General features: G+C 34.3%; 2 protein-coding genes across 6 annotated transcripts; one reads left to right on the forward strand and one right to left on the reverse strand.

Moving 5' to 3' along the window:
• Positions 1 to 898: 898 nt before the first annotated feature.
• LOC127789845 (protein HEADING DATE REPRESSOR 1) lies at positions 899 to 4439 on the forward strand. Of its 3 annotated transcripts, XM_052318868.1 has the most exons (5): positions 899 to 1279; positions 1835 to 1857; positions 2689 to 2759; positions 3592 to 3959; positions 4077 to 4439. In XM_052318868.1, the coding sequence occupies exons 1-5, from the start codon at positions 1217 to 1219 to the stop codon at positions 4287 to 4289; spliced, it is 738 nt and encodes a 245-aa protein (XP_052174828.1). In that variant the 5' UTR covers positions 899 to 1216; the 3' UTR covers positions 4290 to 4439. The 3 variants fall into 3 exon arrangements, with proteins under 3 accessions (XP_052174828.1, XP_052174830.1, XP_052174829.1); XM_052318870.1 differs by lacking the exons at positions 1835 to 1857; positions 2689 to 2759 and having other exon boundaries at positions 902 to 1279; positions 3598 to 3959; XM_052318869.1 differs by lacking the exons at positions 1835 to 1857; positions 2689 to 2759 and having other exon boundaries at positions 911 to 1279.
• A 228-nt stretch (positions 4440 to 4667) lies between these two features.
• On the reverse strand, positions 4668 to 13726 carry LOC127789844 (uncharacterized). 3 transcript variants are annotated; one of them, XM_052318867.1, is made up of 7 exons: positions 13469 to 13726; positions 12812 to 13078; positions 12536 to 12709; positions 12306 to 12412; positions 9112 to 9440; positions 8839 to 8911; positions 5277 to 5441 (listed from the first exon to the last, which is right to left on the reverse strand). In XM_052318867.1, exons 1-7 carry the CDS (start codon positions 13604 to 13606, stop codon positions 5420 to 5422), a joined length of 1110 nt encoding a protein of 369 aa, XP_052174827.1. In that variant the 5' UTR covers positions 13607 to 13726; the 3' UTR covers positions 5277 to 5419. The 3 variants fall into 3 exon arrangements, with proteins under 3 accessions (XP_052174825.1, XP_052174824.1, XP_052174827.1); XM_052318865.1 differs by lacking the exon at positions 8839 to 8911 and having other exon boundaries at positions 4668 to 5441; positions 12812 to 13075; positions 13469 to 13725; XM_052318864.1 differs by lacking the exon at positions 8839 to 8911 and having other exon boundaries at positions 4668 to 5441; positions 13469 to 13725.
• Positions 13727 to 19428: the final 5702 nt, after the last annotated feature.

Raw genomic sequence — 19428 nt, forward strand, 5'->3', positions numbered from 1 at the left:
GGATTAGTAGAAGGGTAGAAGCGTATGCTTTCTTGCATTCATTGCTTTTGGGCCCAATGGGCAATTATTTAAAGAAAATGGGCAACATTGTGGGCCCATTGGGTTGGGCCACCAAAGCTTGGCTAAAAATCTGGAAAATCTTTTATTTATGTTTCATTCTGGTTTTAAGTTTTCCTCCTTTATGTTTAATTAGAATGATGGTTGGTTAAATTACTTATATATATATATTAAAAAAAAGGAAATTTCATATAAAAATAATGAAAAATAATTTTTTAGTTAAAAAAATATCAAAATTAGGCAATAGATAATATAAGCATGGATGGAGGAGAGTGCGATTTTGTTCACCCCCGTTAGTTTAGGGGGTAAAAAGGTTATTTTGGGGAGTCTTCATCCACCCGTTTTCCTCTCTCCTCTCTCTTCCTCTCTCTCCTTCCCTTGCTCTCGCCATCATCGACCCTCTTATCGTCTTTCGTTGCATTGCCCCGCCTCATCGCACCTCTACAATGCCTCGTCGCATCTTTGCACCACCTTGCGGTTGGTGAGGCGAGGCAGTTGACGCGCGAGAAGAGGTGGCGGTGACTGGAGAAGAAGGGAGGGGGGGGGGGAAGAAGAGAGAAGAAGAGAGGAGAAGAAGGGAGGGGGGGGGGGGAAGAAGAGAGAAGAAGAAGGGGGGGGGGGGGGGGGGGTTATTTTAACCCCCGTTAAATGGGGGTGAATAAAATCACACTCGATGGAGGAGCTTGGTTTATTTCAGCCAATTTTTATTTGTTCACTAATAAATAAATATAAATAAAATAGATTATTATACTGATTGATTGTAAGAAAAGAAGACGGAAATTGCAAAATCCCAACTGTCGTAAAACACCTCCTCGAACCTTGGTGATTCCGTCACCTTAAATGTCTCTTTTCTTCCATATCTTCTCTCTCTCTCTCTCTCTCTCTCTCTCTATCTGGGTAAGAACACGACAGCGACAAGAAAGAGAGCCCCTTTTAGATAAACAAACGAAGAAATCAACCCACAAAAGAAGTCTCTCTCTCTCTCTCTCTCTCTCTCTGGATGTTGAATTCGACCAGAATTTGTAGAATTTAGGAGAGGGGGTGGGGTGGGGTTGGGTTATCTTGGAGAGGTCGGAGCAGCAGCTGATAAGGTTAATTAGATTGGTGGTTGGGTTGGGTTCATCATCGATGGGCACAGCAGAGAAGAAAGGAACTCTGGATGGCTTCTCTCCCTTGTCTACCACTCCTGTTTTCTGGAAATCCCGCAAGAGATCAGCTCCAGGTCACTCCTCTCTCTCCACTACCCATTGCCTCTCTTTCTCTCTCTCTCTGGTCAAATTGTCTCAAGCTGGATGAAATATATGTGTGTGTGTCCATAATTATACATGTAGGATGATTTTGGAGAATACCCACCGAGTGATATGCGAGGATCATCACTGTTTGTCGATAGTTTTCAACAGATCTGCCCCTTGAAAGCAGAAAAACTTTATGATTATCAAGTTTTAGAGCCTTTCCTTTTTGATTATCAACACAACGCACCCCTCTTTGTCTCTCTCTGAATTCTTTGAAAAGTCTACCAAAGAATTTCAACATTAAAAATATATATTTATTTATTTTTATATATAGCAAATTGCCCCTTGTTGTGATAATTATCTGCTACACCAACCCTTGCTGGGGCTATAGACGGAACAGTTCTATTGCGTGGCTTTGCTCACACGCTACTTTTTCTTTTCTCTTTCCTTTTGTTGGTTACCCTCTCTCTCTCTCTCGCTCTCTCTCTCTCTCGTTGGTATGGTATTTATTAATTGTTTAACTGTTATTCTTATCATGACTGCAGCTGTATTATAACAGCCTCAAACTGTAAGAAGTCCTTTCCCCTGATATTTATTTATGTCACCTTCATCACTGATTTCTGATTTGTCCTTTTCTGGTTTGACTTCATACAAACCAGAAAAACGAATTGATTTCATCTCCTTCTGAGCTCTACATACATGAGCAGAGCAGTGCACACCACCTCCAATACAATTATTTTCAACAATTTTCAAAAGAATTGATTTAACACACGATATGACATGTCAAGATATATGAGTGCTTTAGAAAATAATAATAATAGTCATATCCCGATTTGTTTACATTTTGTATATCAAGTGGTAAGACACTGAGTTGTTAGCGACAGGAGGTTTTCCCTTTGTGACTTAAAGTTGTGGAAACACTCCTTTGCATATCAAAGATAAGGCAGCATATGGAAGCAACTCTTTCTCGACCCTCGCAAAGCGATCATATCAAGTAGTGGGAAATTACCTTACTCACTCAATCTACATAGATTTGGGAAGAAGTATAAACAGAACATTTGATATTTATTTCAAAAAAGTTGTGCCCTTAAACAAGTAGTTGTAGATCCACATTGTTTTCATTTTATAATGGTTGCCAACCTCTTTTCCTCAGGTAGTTCTAATTTCTTTTTGAATTTAGAAATGATATTCTCGTATATTTTTATATAGAAAGTTCCATTAATGACAGTAATTTTCTTTTTTGTTTTTGTTGCTGTTTTATTAGCCTTACAGTTTTGTACTCTTTCAATGAGTAAATACAATGGACCCACATTTTTGGCTGAACTTTTTTGTGAATTTTCTGTTTACATGGCATTGCTTTTATATTTTGTAGCATTTGGTTGTTATGTTGATGTTGTAGGTGTTGGATAAACAACGATGATATAGTTTTCAATGCAGCGAAGTTGAATTCTACACCGGCTTATGTTAATGGTACAATGTGATAGATATATATATATATATATATCATACAATAATGTTATTAATGCCTTATGCCACCTTTCTAGAATTTCATTCATGGGACACCTACATACATTTGGTAACTACTCTACCCGCTATTCATAATTTTTAGCTACTCCCCCCACTGACTTTCAAACCAATGCTAGAGAACGTGGGACAGCATGATTATTGATACCATTAGACATCATACCAAACATTAGGTACCGATCTAGATGCATTCCCAGGAATCACAATGCAAAATTTTGAGTCCCTGTCTTTGTACCTGTGTGTGCTGAAGATTGTAGCCAATACTGTCTGGGGACCAGTGCTTCCACTTCTCAGGCTTTTAAGGTTTTGGTTTGAACCACAGATGAGATCTGGTCTCTTGTTGACCACTCTTACAAATGATTGTTCTCTACAAAGAAGCGAGTGATTCTGTAATTACAGGGAACCACTTCTCACTTCTCTGTAATTAGAGAATCGAACTTGTAAAGTTTTATTTAATTTTTTATTTAGATATATGGCTATGTTAATTAAAATTGTTTGTTCAAAATATGCTCTTGATAATGTGAGTATGGCATTCATAACTATGTGGGAAAGAGCACTTGAGTTGCGCGTTCGTAGATTGAATGAAGGCATATCAAGCCAGACAACAAAACCTTGTTTATAGGAATCCTATGAAGAGGTCTGTTTGTTACAAAGCTACCACCATGTCTCCATCACCAATTCAATTATTGGGTTACCACAGAAATTAGGACAGTGAAGTAGTGTGTGTTTGGTAGAAATGTTTGCCAGTCTATTTATTAATGGTGGCATGTCCTAGCAGTAGCAGCAAGCAGCCAGAAAATGGACGAGACAACAAATGATACCACTGACGACGTGAAACTCGAAAAGGATGAAGAGAAGAATGAGGATTCAGCAAAACAGGAAGGGGGGTCCCCGAATACCGGGGAGATGCAGGATCCTGCAATCGCCAGTGTTCTTTCAGAGAAGCGGAAGGCTCTGTTTGAACCGTTAGACCCCATAACCAATGTAAATGGTAAAAGACCATCGGCTGAGAGCTTGCTCCCTCCACCGGACTTTGAGTCTGCAATCTATCCCCGGGGCTGGCTAATTGGGAAGAAGCGAAAGCTTGTAAATGTGGATGTGGTTGAGAGCATGAGGAGGATTGCCGTACAGGAAATGAACAGAAAGGTGGTTCCTTAAACCTTAAATCCTGCCTGCCTTTCTCAACTCTAAATCTAAATCTATCTTCCTTGGCCGTAATAAACAACTGCTGCTGCTGCTGCTGCCACTTTGTGTTGCTTTCAGGACCGGGAAATCAATGGGCTGAACGAGCAGTTGGAGGAGGATGCGCGGTGCTTGGAACGCCTGCAGCTGCAGCTCCTGGAAGAGCGAAGCAAACGCACCAATGCCGAGAGGGAAAACGCGATGCTGCAGAATCAGATTGATATCCTGATGAACATGTTGCAGGAGCAGGAGGCCATGGACGACGAGGAGCCCAGGGAAGAAGAAGAACCTTAACAAATAATAAAAACATTCTGGAATTTGGGTGTTTTGTTTGCCTATTTTATTTTATTTTTTATTGGTATATTTAAATGTTCAGGAGGAGGAGGTAGAAAACAATAGAATTATACATATAAACTAAGTGTGAGAGTACAGTACTTTGTGTTATGTTGCTGTCTGGTTGCTAGGAAAGTGAGAAAATTTGTCCTGTCAGAGAGGCCAAACATGCTGGTCATTCAAATGGCTATGATTGGATTCATGAACGAGAGGTTTTCTGTATAAAATAAAATAAAAATATTTAAGGAAGGAAGGAGAGTTAGTTACACAGAAAGTTGTACTATTCCAGACTAAAGCATAAGGGGAAATTGGAAAGATCCAGAGCAGAGCAGAGCAGCATTCACAACTTCCACAGAATTCACTAATATAAGCAGCAGCAAAGTGCCATCTATATTTACAGCCAACCACAGAGAACTTCTTCAAGCAGGTGCCTTTTTTGTTTTTTGTTTTTTTTTTCTTTTGTACACACTTGTTGAGCAAAGGAGAGGAATCAATCTCTCACTGTCTATCTGGCTTGATTGTTGTAATCTTCTGAGATGTTGAACAAGAACTGCGGCAGAGATGCTATCCTGGGGAGATTAAGCAGTAGCTCCCCAACCGAGTCCTTCCTCGACATGGCTGGAGCCTGAGCCTGCTTGCGACCAGACACACTGTCGTTGGATTCGCCCTCTAGTGTAGTAAAATTGTCCAGTGCGTTTCTCTCACTGGGGACTGTGTTTGGTCCTCCGCCTATGTTCCTGGCCACTGCCACATCCGAACTATCATCAGCTTTACCTTGCAAGTTTAGAGTCGTAGGATCCTTCTGAAGAAGGCAGCAAAGGGAATTGACTCTTGACATGATCCGTTGCTCGTCAGCTGATGCATGTTGAGTTTCGCTAAATAAGCACCGGCTAATCTCTTCCAGCTTCTCCAAGCTTTGCCGCTCTTCCAAAGAAAGGGCAAAATTGTTGGATGTTCTCTGTTCTGAGATCCGATGCTCGATGTGGCTTAATAGATCACTCATTGACATAGAGGAGTGGAGCCCGGGCACCTTGATTTGGTCTTGCTCAATACGCTTCTTCAGTTCTTCGATTCTACTGCTCCTGATTTCCTCAATAGCATGTGTATCCATTACTGAATTTGACAACTAGCAAGTTAGAACACTAGGTACATCGACCAGTACAAAATTGCAGATAGATGCTTCATTATCAATAGACTTGCCCTTTCCAAAGAAAAGGAAACAAAGAACATAGAGTATAATAGAAATGTAGAATTTGACATAATCTATGCCATAAACAACATTGAATTTGATAACACAGTTAAATCATTAAACTAAAGCATAAAAGTAGAAAACTATGCAACAGAATACTACATGAGTAAATGGATAAAATCCACAACATGGCCAATGTGGGCCCTAGGCACTCAACATTCACAATATACCAGCATCCATAAATATCTCCCATCTCCATACAACCTCTACGTGATGGAAAAGCTTGCAATTGATTAGGTATTTAGTAGGTATTTCTGCATTTTAAACAAAAACATTGCTGCACCAAATTCTGCTGTTAAATTCCATGGTCAAGAAGGTAGTAAATAAAGGGGTAAAATTAAAATTTATGGTTCACTTATCCTGAAAGGAATGTAAAATTTTAGGCCATGTTTTGGAAGTAGGATTTCTCAGAAGATAATAAAATCAAAATATGATTAAGTTACACAAGTGAAGGCATAAATGCACCCTAGTCCTTTAGTAAAAAAAATTCCTGTGGCACCCCAAACTTTTAAAACGTCCTATTAAACACCTCTACTCCAAAAAGTGAAACTATTAAACACTTTTTAATTTGTATTAAATTAAATTCACTCTTGTACTTTACCAAAAACGTTCCTAGGCACACGAACTTGCTTAAAAAGTGTTTAATAGTTTCACTTATTAAATTTTTTTTAAAAAGTTCAAGGTGTCAATAGAACTTTTTTTAGTAAAGTACAGGAGTACATTTAATTTAATACAAATTAAAAAGGGTTTAATAGTTATACTTTTTTAGAGTAGAGGTGTCTAATGGGACATTTTGAAAGTTCTAGGTGCCACAAGGATTTTTTGATAAAGTATAGGAGTGCATTTATGCCTTCACCCTTATACACATTGCATGCACTTTTACATGCATGTAAGAACATTTGTTTTTCTTTATATCTTTCTAACATAAATAGCATTGCTTTTGGAGCTAAGATTGTGGAAGGAACTAGGAAGAACAAAAAGAAAAAAAAAATGACTGCACATGCATATGACGCAAAGGAAAAATGAAGCAGACCATATTCATTCATTCTAGCAAACACCCTATAAAAGAGGGAACTAAAAGCTAGATTAGCTCTACTAAGTGCCTTGGATGACCAAGGACTTAAAAGAACTCTAGAATGCTAGATTAGAATAAATAACACTTCAAATTTTATTTAAGAGAGGAATGATTTGAGAGCTATGGGGCAGGTATATATTTATAGAACTTTAAGCCTATCAACATGGTTGTGTTCTCATGTATAGATTGGTTTCACAACATCAACTATGTGATGGAACATGACCATATTAATTATCTTCATTCACCGACATCTCGTGGAGTTTTTCAATGTGAAGATGACATTGGAACTTTACCTCATCATTTTCTCGCTAGAGGGTTTGCGTCAAGAAGGGCATCTAGCATAAAAATTTTGCCACGTTATTCTTTTACATGGATTTGTATTGTCAATTTGACTTTTGAAAGTCAATTGACATCATGGATGTCGTGCGCTAACCCTAACTTGGTTAAGGAGTAGTTAATGATGATGATGATGAGCCTATCAATCTTGTTTCTAAGCAATGTGGGACTGCAAAGATGGAAGATGACTTTGATTAGATATTAACTTCATGACTTTGAATAGTCAACTCCTGATGAAACTTCAGGCTTTGTAAATGTCAGCTTCTGATGATGCTTCTGGTTAAGTGTTGGTATGTCCTTGTAGTGCCTCAACCATATGTCACTCTTGGAATCTATTTCTATGCTGTGATAAATGAGGCTCCAAGGCAGGCTCCATAATCATGAACAAACTAATTTTTCTAGCCTCAGCTAAGTCAATTTTTTTCATAAAATCTTGTTCCACATCAGTATATGTAAAAACTATATGCACAGACCAAGGTAAATCAAACTTACAAACATAGCCTACTGAAATATAGACTGAGTGCTAATTTTCATCAAACCCAGCTGAAGACATGATTCAGCAGAGCACTCAGTGATAAGTACCCACAATGACATAAAACCAACTGCTTCCAGCATTAAATAAAAGACCATATGCCATGCAGAACAGTGAGTAGATAGAGATCATACAAAAAATAATTGATGAACTCCAGTCCAATTCTGGAAACCAATCAATCGATGATGGAGTATGTGTGGAGCAACAAATGCAATGAAAACAGAAATCAAGCACAAAGCATTGAGTTTATTCCCTATTCTGGGACATTAAAAATAGTCATTACAGCTATAATTATTATTAGAGAGCTAGAATTCAAACCGATTCCACCAAGTCAGTGAAGGCTTGTGATGCTTTTGTCATTTTGTGCTACTATAATTACTAGCACTTCCTGTTTACTTATCTCCTATTGTAGTCACCTACATTGCAATTTATTCTTCCAACACACAAGCTAAATCAATGAAAAAGGAATTAAATGGGCTCCATCATTTTGTAATCAGCTCTAAAAGGTGCCGAGTTTCTTCTCTGGCTTCGACATTTTGCCTTTTGACAGCCAACAGGTGAATATACAATAATAGAACGCATTACGAGGTTCAAAATAGTGTTTTGGCAGCTCTAAAGTTCAATTTGTTGTATAAGACAGGAAGCTTTCATGGAAATCAAATTTACAGCGCAGCCTTCAGCTATGTGATCGGGCAGGTCATGTTAATAGAAGAGAAAATCTAATGACAGCAGCAATACCAAGCCTTAATTCCACTAAATGGGACCAACGTGAATCCTAGATTGCCAATGTATTGCCATATCCATGTTGAAGCACATGAAAATGAAAACAGTAGCCCTTGGGTCATACCAAGAACACCTAAATTTCATCATGACAACCAACTGACAAAGGCACCAAAACCATTGAGACAACCTTTTTTTTTTTCCCATGAGACAATGTTAAATGCCCTTCATCCCACACTTGCATATAATACAACCAAGTGAACCAAGTGACAGATAAGGTGCTAGCACCAAATAATTGATATGAAGAGAATTAACTATTGCATACAAACATGGAATATTAGTGTAAGCCCAGATTCAATAACTAGGTGAACTATGTCTTCTAATCGATAACTTCCATTCAACTAATTGATTAGTCTGCCCCTATATATTATCTGTCTTTTTTCATATAAAATTTGTCCTTGTTTGGATGTTTGAAACAATAAAAAAAAAAATATCCTCCAATTTGGTTGTAACTAGCTGATGAGCTTTAAGTTCAAGCTTCTTTCTATGCTTCTATCTATAGAAACTTGGATGAATGGAAGCAAAGATGAATCCTGACCTGGAGATGTAATTCTCTCCTCCCTTCCCCTGGCCCCAAGAGGAAAAGGTTTCAAATATAGTTTTATCAGTCTCTGTTTATCGATCAAAAAACTGGTTAAATATTTGCTAAATTAAGGTTGCCCAAAAAACATAGTTGTCTAATACATCAAAGAACAATTATCATAAAAGGAATACGCCTTGAGTAGAAGCCATGCACTTAGGAATGTCCACACAACATAATGATAAATTAGTAAAGCACTCTTAATTTTCAGTAAGGAGTTACTGATTATACCTGAGCTAGGTGAAGGTGTTTGACGGGGAAAGTGTTCATGAGGCCTACGAACAAGATCTTGCTGTTCTTTCTTCAGTGAAGGAGATTGAGCCCCAGAAGGTGATGCAGCATCACACAGATCAAAAAACGCTTTGCTTTCCTCACCATTCAAATCAAACCCATGGTTTGATTCATTTGAGTCATCAAAAACAGAAATCCTCGGTTCAAAATATGGAGATTCCAACTCTATGTCTCCTTGTTGACTCAGAAAGCTAAGGCGAGGATCACATTGAATAAGCTTTTCAAAATGCTTTCCTAACAGTCCTTGAGGACACTGCAAAAGGTGTCGCCTGAGGAGGGAAAAAAGGTCTCATTGCTTAAAGCATTCAAACAGTGGTTAGCCAAAAAAAAAAATTCAAACAGTGCAAACAAGATTCAATAACCACGGTAATTTTATTTGTTAACCTGACTGGACAGAGTAGATAGTTAATGCATTTAGTAGAGTAACATGGAAACTCTAGATTCATGTTAAGTGCTAAACCCAAATCTAAGACACATATTCTAGCAGCCATGAAAAGGTACACATGTGAAGAGGATTTTGGAAATTCCAAGGCATTAAAATAAGGAAAGGAAATGAGATGACTTTTGCCTTTTATTTGCAATAAGAAAATATTAACATATAAAACAGAAAACAAAAACAAGCTTGTTGACAACAATTCCAATCACATTGACCTAAAAAAAAAAAATCAGAAACAACATTAAGCCATAAATCTTACTAGATCAAGTAAAAGATTCTAGCTCACAAATCATCTCTATCCATCTTCTACAAGATCAATATCAAATTGATTAAAAAAGAAGAAGAAAAAGAGTTAAAACTCTTGACTTTCAAGTGATCCACATTTTACATTTCTTGTCACATCAACTCCACCTAAATCATATCCTTTGGCAATCATATGCACTCTCATAGATTGAACTGGTTATCTTAAAAGATTTATGCAGATACATGAATTTGAAGGAAAATTCAACAAATCAATCTTAACTTTTATCCCCAATCTGAAGCTGAAGAAACACTAAGTTTTCTAAATAAGATTTCAATCTTGAACAAAAATTCAAAAGTTTGTTTATTTGTATTCTGAATTCTTCATATAAACTCAAACAACTTCATCTAATTGGAAAAGAAGAATACAAGAAATACCATGCTCTACATAGCAGCAGAAGATTTCTCTCCACTTCTTGCTGTCAGAACCATGCTTGAATAACAGGAGAAATTTGACCGTTGTGTTTAATATAGATAACAAAAACTAGGACTGTGTTTGAGCAATAATAGAAAAGAGCAAATCTTGGAAAGGAAAAGGGACAAAAGGAGGAACTCCAGAAACTCTTTAGGTCAAAACCATGCAGCCTAGGATATCGAAATGTTTGATATACATAACAGAAAAAATAGGAACGTGGGATGTTAATGTTCCAAAGTGTGCTACGATAAGGAAATAACTACAAGGAAACTTCAAACGTGCATATGAAATGGAAAATGGTAAAGAATAGAATTTTCTCATCAACATGACAAGCCTTAATCCCAATGGATGGAGTCTACTACATGAATTCTAGCTATCCAATCAAGGTCTTGGTATCTTGTAGTAATACAGACCAAAAATGGGACATTTGTAGTACATAATCTCTAAACATGAAAGGCGGCATTTTTAGAAAAGATAAAGAAAAGATTTCAATTACAGTAAGTGATTTTTGTACAAAATCTATAATTGAGATGCTGCATTTCTTCCCATATTTGTAGGCTGTAACTATTGGACAAATCTCTGAAGGGGTGGCAAGAAATGTTAAAAGAATGCAAGAACCATAGTTATGAATACCATGCTGGCAAGTGTATTGTTTGGATCAATATCTAATTTTTGCTATGAATAGCATGATTACAATAATATATTTAATTACTTATAGTTATGACAGTATATATAAGAAGTAATCCATTGAATCACTAGATAATCTGTTAAAAAAGAATAAGTCAGCATCAGTGTTAAATAGTTCGTGAAATGGTCAAATACAATTTACTCATACGCCTTAAAAATCCCTATTTAAGATACACATGCCTATCCTAAAAGAGATGTTAATAGACCAAATTATTATGGAGAAATAAAACATGAAGGCTTTATCATGGTTTGAAAAATTAAAACACCAGTATGAATTCCTATTTACAGCTAGCCGCATCCCAGATATAGGAGGAAGTTTGTGTTAGGTTATCTAAAACTTGCCAGATTAAACATCATGAATTCTATGACCCCACCTTGTGAGATTAATGCTTGATATGTTGTTGTTGTAGTTAGAAAAATTAAAAAAAGATGAGTAACAAGTATAAGGATAGTACAAGTAACACCTTCTAAGAGAGTAAAAAACACGGAGAGAATTATTGTAAAGCAAAAATGAAAGAAATGAAAAGGCAGGAAGTTTATTCAATCAAAAAAAGAAAAGAAACAAAAAGGTAGGAGGATTGTTCAATCAAAAATAGAAAAGAAATGAAAAAGCGGGAAGTTTACTCGAATATGTAAAAAGAGGATGTAAAAACTCGCAAACAAGCATTTATTGTCTCCAACATCAGATATTTTAGTGATAAAAATAAAAGCCACTCAAGACGATGAGGATAAAGAAGACCTCAAAGATTTGCATGTAATATCCAAAAATTTATCAAGCATTTATTATTACCAATAACTAGCATTTTGGTATGAAAAATAAGATCCCCTCAAGGCAACAAGGAGACAAAAGACCAAATAGATTTGCATTTAACACCCAAAAATTTGTCCAAGGAAACACTGGAAGGGGAAAAAAATAGCCAGGGAAGACAAATCAGTCCAGAAAATCAACTGGGATGAATCATAAGGACTATTATGTCACTTGTCTAGAGTGCAGCCCTAATTTCATAATTGCAATTCTAAAAACAACTTGGTTTAATGTAAGAGTTGGTTACGTATATCACCAACCAACTTAATTTTTAAATGCCCATAAAAATATAAACATGGATAACAGGTATAACATGTTGTCTCAGATCATCCATGTGCCAATATTAGCAGTATCTGTTACATGCTCTATTCAATAACTTAAATAGTTCTGCCATGTAATATGCAGCTGATATTACTTGTCTGAAATGGAAGCACCCAAGGAAGTGCAGTAAATCTTCTCAAAAGTGAAGAATTGAAAATCATATGTGGTACCTGTGTATGCTCGCCTGACCACCAGTAAAGTCTGATGTTGCTTGCCATAAAGTATGCTTCCTAGGTTGTGGATTGGTCTCCCTGAAGAAGAGCGGTTGTCTAGAAAGCTGCACCGGAGAAAAATGCCACATTTATTAACACGAAAGCACTAGTCAGAAGCATATACAGCAATAAACACAGTAATAGCTTAGTAAGACAACACAGACTAGAATTTGAAAGCAAGAAATTACCACTACGTCTAAAGTCCCTGGTCCATCATCTGGGTAATTTGCCTTCAAAGCAACGATGTCAGACCACTGAATTTCTATCTTATTTTTCAGACCACCATCGAGGACTTCCCACACAAGCTTGTGCTTTGCAAAGTAACACTTTGCTACTAAATCCCCTTCATATCTTGATTTGTACTGCAATGAAGTAGAATTTTTGTTGGATATCAGGTTGCCAGCAAGATTGGACAGTTGAATCCATTACAATTAAAAGTTGGTCTAAAGCAGTTATGCTTATACCTCCCAGGTCCCAATTCTAAGAAATGAAGCAGGAAAGTTTGAAGCCTTCAGCTTATCAGTAGTAGCAGACCCACTGGTGCCCTTGTTCTCCTTCTTGGCCTGAGTTCCAACCTTTGGAGAATTTCCTTTTGCAAGCGTCATTTGGATCAAATCCAAAAGCGACGGGCTCTTCTTGAGCCGCAAACCCAATGGACTAGGCTCATCAAGAGGATTATATTGCGATGGTGGTACAGAAAAAGCATTTGCACCCAAACTACACTGCTGCTGCTGAAACAACAAAAACATATCCAAAAATAAATTACCTTCAGTCAAATCAAAGTAATCAAATCGTGTAAACAAACTAAACTCGGTGAGATCAAGGCAAACCAAACCAAAGCCCAAAGTGTGATTTCAAAAACTTAGGTGAAGAAAGCGATAAATTCCCCATATCAGAGGATGAGATTTCCATCAAAACCCAAGAAGCCTCCAGTACATCAATCATTTCCAGACCTTCCTCAACAAAAGCCTCTCCGACGAAACAAGCAACAGAAACTCGAACACCAAATTCACAACACAAAATCAACTTCGGACACAAATAGCACAGACAAATCATCAAGGACGTTCCATGTTCAGACAGCTTTGCACACATATATCTAAGGAGCGAGAGAGAGATGAAACCTGGAGCTTAGATCGTTTGTTAAGAGGCGCGAATTTGTCCTCCAAGGGATCCTCGACCTCCAGCTTCACCGGGACGCATTTCCGGCGACAGGACTCAGATTCAGTCGGAGACTTCCCGGAATTCATCAACTGAACCATCAATCTCTCGATCAACCACCGAAACCCTAGGCGATGAAAAAATCAGAGGAAGGAACGAGTCGACTCGGAGAATGAGAGAGATGTGAATAATGGGAAGGCTTATTAAGAGAGAGAGAGAGAGAGAGAGAGAGAGAGAGAAAGAAAAAGCTAAAACGTCTTCTATGTGCTTCGCTACCAGACAACGGAGCTTTCAACACAGCCCAGCCAAGCCAAGCCAGCTCACCCCTTTCTCACGCTCTTTCCGTACCTCTTCCCCACGCGCCAGATTAACTTAACTTTATTTGAATTATTATTATTATTATTAATCTAATCTCCTCACTAAAACTCACTTAAAATTGATTTCGCGCATCTAATCAGAATTACTGAATTATTACAATACATGCCCTCTACCCTAAACCCACTTAATTATTTTTATCCCCAAATTTACCACATAAATTCTTCCTTTATCAAATGCTTGACTCATTCTATTCTTATTAATACTTCATCAAATATATTCTTCAATTTATCATTACTTTCTTTTGTATCATTTCTTAAATTGAATAAGATAATATTAAAATATTTTTCAAACTAATATATGAAATTATCAAAATAAAACTATAAAGTCCCCACAGCATACCTTCATTGGCAAAGGAAGAATCTCTTGAGGTGTTGTTCTTTGTACTCCTAAGTTCCGTGTTCGAACCTTATTCAGGGAAAAGTTCAACAGTCAAAGCAATCATAAAAGTTGAAAATTGCTTGTCGCTCTCACGTTTACTGTGGAGTTAGAGGTCGAACTCGCTGAGTCCTCTGATTTACATCTCATGCTAATATCGTGGGGTCGAATAGTAAGGGCGCTAATGACAGTACGTTAACCAAAAAAATAAAAATAAGATCATGAAGCATTTCAATTTTTTTTACAAAATTATTTATTAAAATTTTTAAAATATACTAAATAATATATACATGATTTTTTTTTATCTATAAAGATCAATATAAATTATCTAGAGGGGGAGGAAAAAAACAAAATATGAAAAGTATGGTAGATAAAAGTACTTTCAATTATATTTATTAAATTTATCTTGTGATTCTTGAAAATGAACTCAGGTGATATTAAAGCGTCATATTAAATTCATGAGTAAATTGTTAAATGAGTCATTATATTTTAATTTGGAGGTTAATTTAGTCATAGTCTTTTAACAAAAATCACTATACTTTTTAGACCCCACGTTAAATTTACCTTTATACTTAAAAAGTTGCTTAGATTTGGAGTTGGTATTTGTAACTATACTAGATTCTTTTGATTAGGATACACTTGAGGTGACATCATTAAAAAATATTAAGATAGTATGTACTATAATGGTTAATGTGACCTTAGGACTAAAAGTACAATAATTCATTTAATTCTTTTTGAAATAAAGTAACTAATTTGACCCCTAATTTGAAAGTACAACGACTTATTTGATCTACCTTAAAAATACGATGATTTATTTGACCAATCATCGTAAATTAATAATATAAATCATAAAACTATATAAACAAATAAGCATAATGAACATTTTCTTAATAAAAATGGCATAAACCAAACCAAAATAATAATGATAATAATAATAATAATTTTGCCTAAATTAGCATTTGCATTTTCACACCCTTGAGAGAGTGAAGTGTTTAGACTTTTCTTAAGAAAAGATTTGGTAAATTATAAAAAATAAAATAAAAGAGTAAATTATTTAGGGAAAAAAATCATATTTGAGGTGTTGTTTGGGAGATATATGGTATTTTAAAATTTTGGTTAATGTGACTAAATATAATTGACATTTATTAATATTTAGATTGAAATGACATTAATTATATTTAATATTATTTTATGACTAATATAGTATGACACTAATAACTAAAATATAAAAAAAAACTTAATTTTAAGGGATGGTTTTAGAATGGTCATTTGATCCTTTGCTTCGTAAGTTGAATTTTTTGTTTTGTAAATAACAATTTCATTGAAAAGAAAATAATAAGTGTCTATAACTTAAAATTAGGGCATACTCGAGTTTTACAACGAAAGAAAAAAAATCTAAACTACTAATATATATATATATATAATTCACCTAATATTAATTATAAATATGTATAAATGTCCAGGGAAATTTTTATCATGTTTACTATTTGAATTCATGTAGCATACCACTTCTTTAAGTATTATTTAGACTTTTGGTGCGAGTGTTAATAATTGTTCTATCAACCCTTGATTATTTGCCTAAATAAGCAATTAGGGTGCAAAGCATATTCATAGTTTGAACTATCGTTTTTTGTGAAAGTTGATATTTATGATATTAATCCCTAATTACTAAGTGACTCAAAATAGAGAAGTAAACAACGAACACACAACATGGGAACCGTCAATTCATAAACTTCTTTAAATATTATTTGGGCTTTTGGCAAAAGCGTTAATAGTTATATTGTTAATCTTCGATTACTCATTAAAATAATTACTTAAGGTATAAAAGTATACTCATAAATCAAATCATCGTTTTACGTGAAAGTTGATATTTGAGTAAGTTAAAATTTAAAATCCTAAATTTATTGTTCGGATGCATTAATTTTAAAAATATTTTGATCTGAACTTTAAAATAGAAAGGGTTTAATCCCCGTAAAAGAAGGGATTTTATTTTAAATAATAAATTTGAAATGTAAAATTTCAAAATTTATTATTTAAATTATTCATTTCAAAATCTTTTTATTTAAAGTATGGATGATTTTATACCAAAATTTATATATTTCCAAAAAAATATCAACAAATGAATTAGAAATTTTAAATTATAAATTCTAACCTCCCATTTGGAATGAATGAATTCTACAAAATTTTGTAGAATTTAATTCTAATTTCAACATTTTTATGTTTGGAATGAAAAAAAGTTACGAAATTCACCTACACTAAACCAAATTACACCGGAGACAAAAATAGAATTTGAAAATAAATTTCACAACTTAAGAATAAAAATTATAGGTGGACAAAAATACCCTCTTCTCTTTCCCTTTACCACCAATCTTTGTGACAATCATGACTATTGCCAATGCTAACATTGATACCCATTCCCCCGCCAAAATTACTACCGAAAATTGTAAGGCAAGTCCTTTTGGTATAATTATATTGTAAGTCTTTAATTTATTTATATTTAGTTTTATTTATATGAATGAATATAATATATTTAGTTAATTCCTACTTCAAGAATTAGTTTTGAAACTTAATATATTTATATATGTATTTTTTTCCTTTTTTTATAATAGTTTTTTTTTTAGTTTAACAAAATTATTATATTAAGTAAAAGAGTAAAAGTTCGATTTACTCGAACTAATCGAACTTGTCGGTTCGGTTCAATTTTTTTTCTTGCATCACTTCTATTTGGTTAAATTTCCTCAAAATTTTGATTTTTAATTTTTGGTTTGGTTTGTTGGTTAGAATAATCAAACTTTGAAAATGATATTGTTTTTTGATTTTATGTGTTTTCTATCGAATAATTTAAATTTTTTTGATTATTTTATATTTCTTCGGTTTAATCAATTTAGCTCAATTTATATGATTTGGTTTAAGTTTTTTCAGTTATCATTTAATTTTATTTTTCGATTTAATTGAATAGTTCAGTTTGATTTTGCTCTCCAATTTAGTTTAATCGATTAAAGAATTTCAATTCAATTATTCTTTTGCACACCTCTAATATCAAAGGTATTTTGATAATTAAGAACAAATAAAACTTCAATTTTAAATTATTTCAAACATAAGTTTATAAAATTCAATTTGAATTCCATATTTTAAGTCAAACATAATAATTCAATTGTAAATAAATATAAATTTTAAATTTTAAAATTCATTTAATCCAAATGAAACGTAAATAATATGATAAAATCACCATGTCGAAACGCAAAAGTAATTAAGTTACAATACGAGTGGCTCGTGATATTTGTTAAGATATATTTAATAAATTTTATTTTTAATATTAAATATTTTTATTAATTAATAATAAAAAATATTTAAATATTAAAAATAAGATGTACTAAATATACTTTAACAAACACTTAAGTTAGCAAAACCCAATATATATCTATATATAATATATATAGGATTTAAGATTGCTTTATAAAAAAGTTTTCACTTTTTAAAATTTAAACTAATTTAAAATATATTTTAGCAATGAGAACAGAGGATGAAGAATATGTCATCATGATAAATGTGATGCAAAGCGAGGGAAAGCAGGGTCACGTGCGGCACGTGAGAGCATTGGATAAGGTGGGGAGTGGGGCCCGCGTCTCGGGAAGGTTCGATGAAAGGGGCGGGCGGCTGTGATTGAGGGGGGCGGGGACACGTGGAAGGATCGCGTGGAGAGGGGAGACACGTAGGAAGGTGAGTGGGAAGGGAGGGGCGGCTGAGTGGATAAAGTTTCAAAGGCATGATAATTCAAAGATGTCGTGAAGCGGCCCAAATTAGAAACCACGCGTAGCAGATTCCGGCGGCCGCAATTCCACGCGCCCCTCCCAATCATGCGCTGGCCTCTGGCTGTCAAAATCCCCCAAATCATTTCACTTCGTTTTCGGAGTGGATGACGTAAGCAAATCAATCACCCGCCGACAAATGGGATCCATCTTAAACTCTAGTTCCTAAATTTTTAATTTTAAAATGTTACTTAAGTACCCATTTTTAGTACTTAATATTCATATATTAATATATTATTATTATTATAAACTTAATACATGAAGTGATTATGTAAAGTATTAAGAACTATGGACTTTAATTTCTTAATTAAAATTTTGATATATATTTTTTTAATCATTTTAAAATTTTCAATTAACAAGAACAAGTAAGATTATATATATTTTTAATATGTCAGATTAATTTATACATATTAGATTAAATATTTACATATCATATTTAATAATTAAATTAAATTAATTTTTTGGTGGGGACTTAAGATTTCATTTATGGTGGTAGTGACAACTAGAGATAATTGAGGTTGTCGAGAAGTTTGTGGAGGCAAGCGAGGCAGAATTTAATGACAGGGTTGAAGGGGTAGTAATGACAAGTTGAAAGACAAATATTGTGAGTAGAGTCGTGAAATTGAGAGTTCAAGTTTTTTATTTTAAATTTATAATTTACATCACCTAAAATTACTTTAAAGGCATTGGTCAACATACTTTTATTATTTTGTATTTAATTAATCTTAATTCTTCCATTTGTAGACAAAATCTTTGGACATCAATTTAAACCTTTATTGTGTTGGAAAACCACCTTAACCCTTACTAAATGTAGAAGCTGTAAATCTAAGTTCCCAAAGTGTTACCTTTGAGAAATCCTTGCTAAATTTAATAGTAGAACACAACATTAGTTGTTTTTAATAAACACGGACAATATTAATTAATTTTTTAAATTAACATTGTCGTGTCTATTTCACGAAAATTTAAAAATCGAATTAAAGACCTAAAGTTTAGAGATGTAAAATTAATTTACTTAACATTGTTATAATCGAAGGATGTAGTGGCTATTTCAAGAAAATTCAATAATTGATTTGACAAAAAATAAAATTTTTGAAGTTAAAAGAGTGTACAATTTTAATAAAAACTGGATAAAAGATGAGATGGGAGGAAAATTAACTTTGAAGTAAGTGGATAGGTCTTTTACGTGGGGTTGGAAAGTCAAAAGATAGGTTAATTATGCACCTTTGAGATTACTTAGGATATAAAATTACCCTTTCTTTTGGAGGCACATGAAGAGATGTGACACCAAGTTTAAATAGATTGTTTGGCTATATAATCATGAACATATATATATATATATAATTATTAACATAGTCAATCAA

Source organism: Diospyros lotus, chromosome 14 (assembly GCF_014633365.1).
Source record: "Diospyros lotus cultivar Yz01 chromosome 14, ASM1463336v1, whole genome shotgun sequence".
Classification (NCBI taxonomy): domain Eukaryota; kingdom Viridiplantae; phylum Streptophyta; class Magnoliopsida; order Ericales; family Ebenaceae; genus Diospyros; species Diospyros lotus.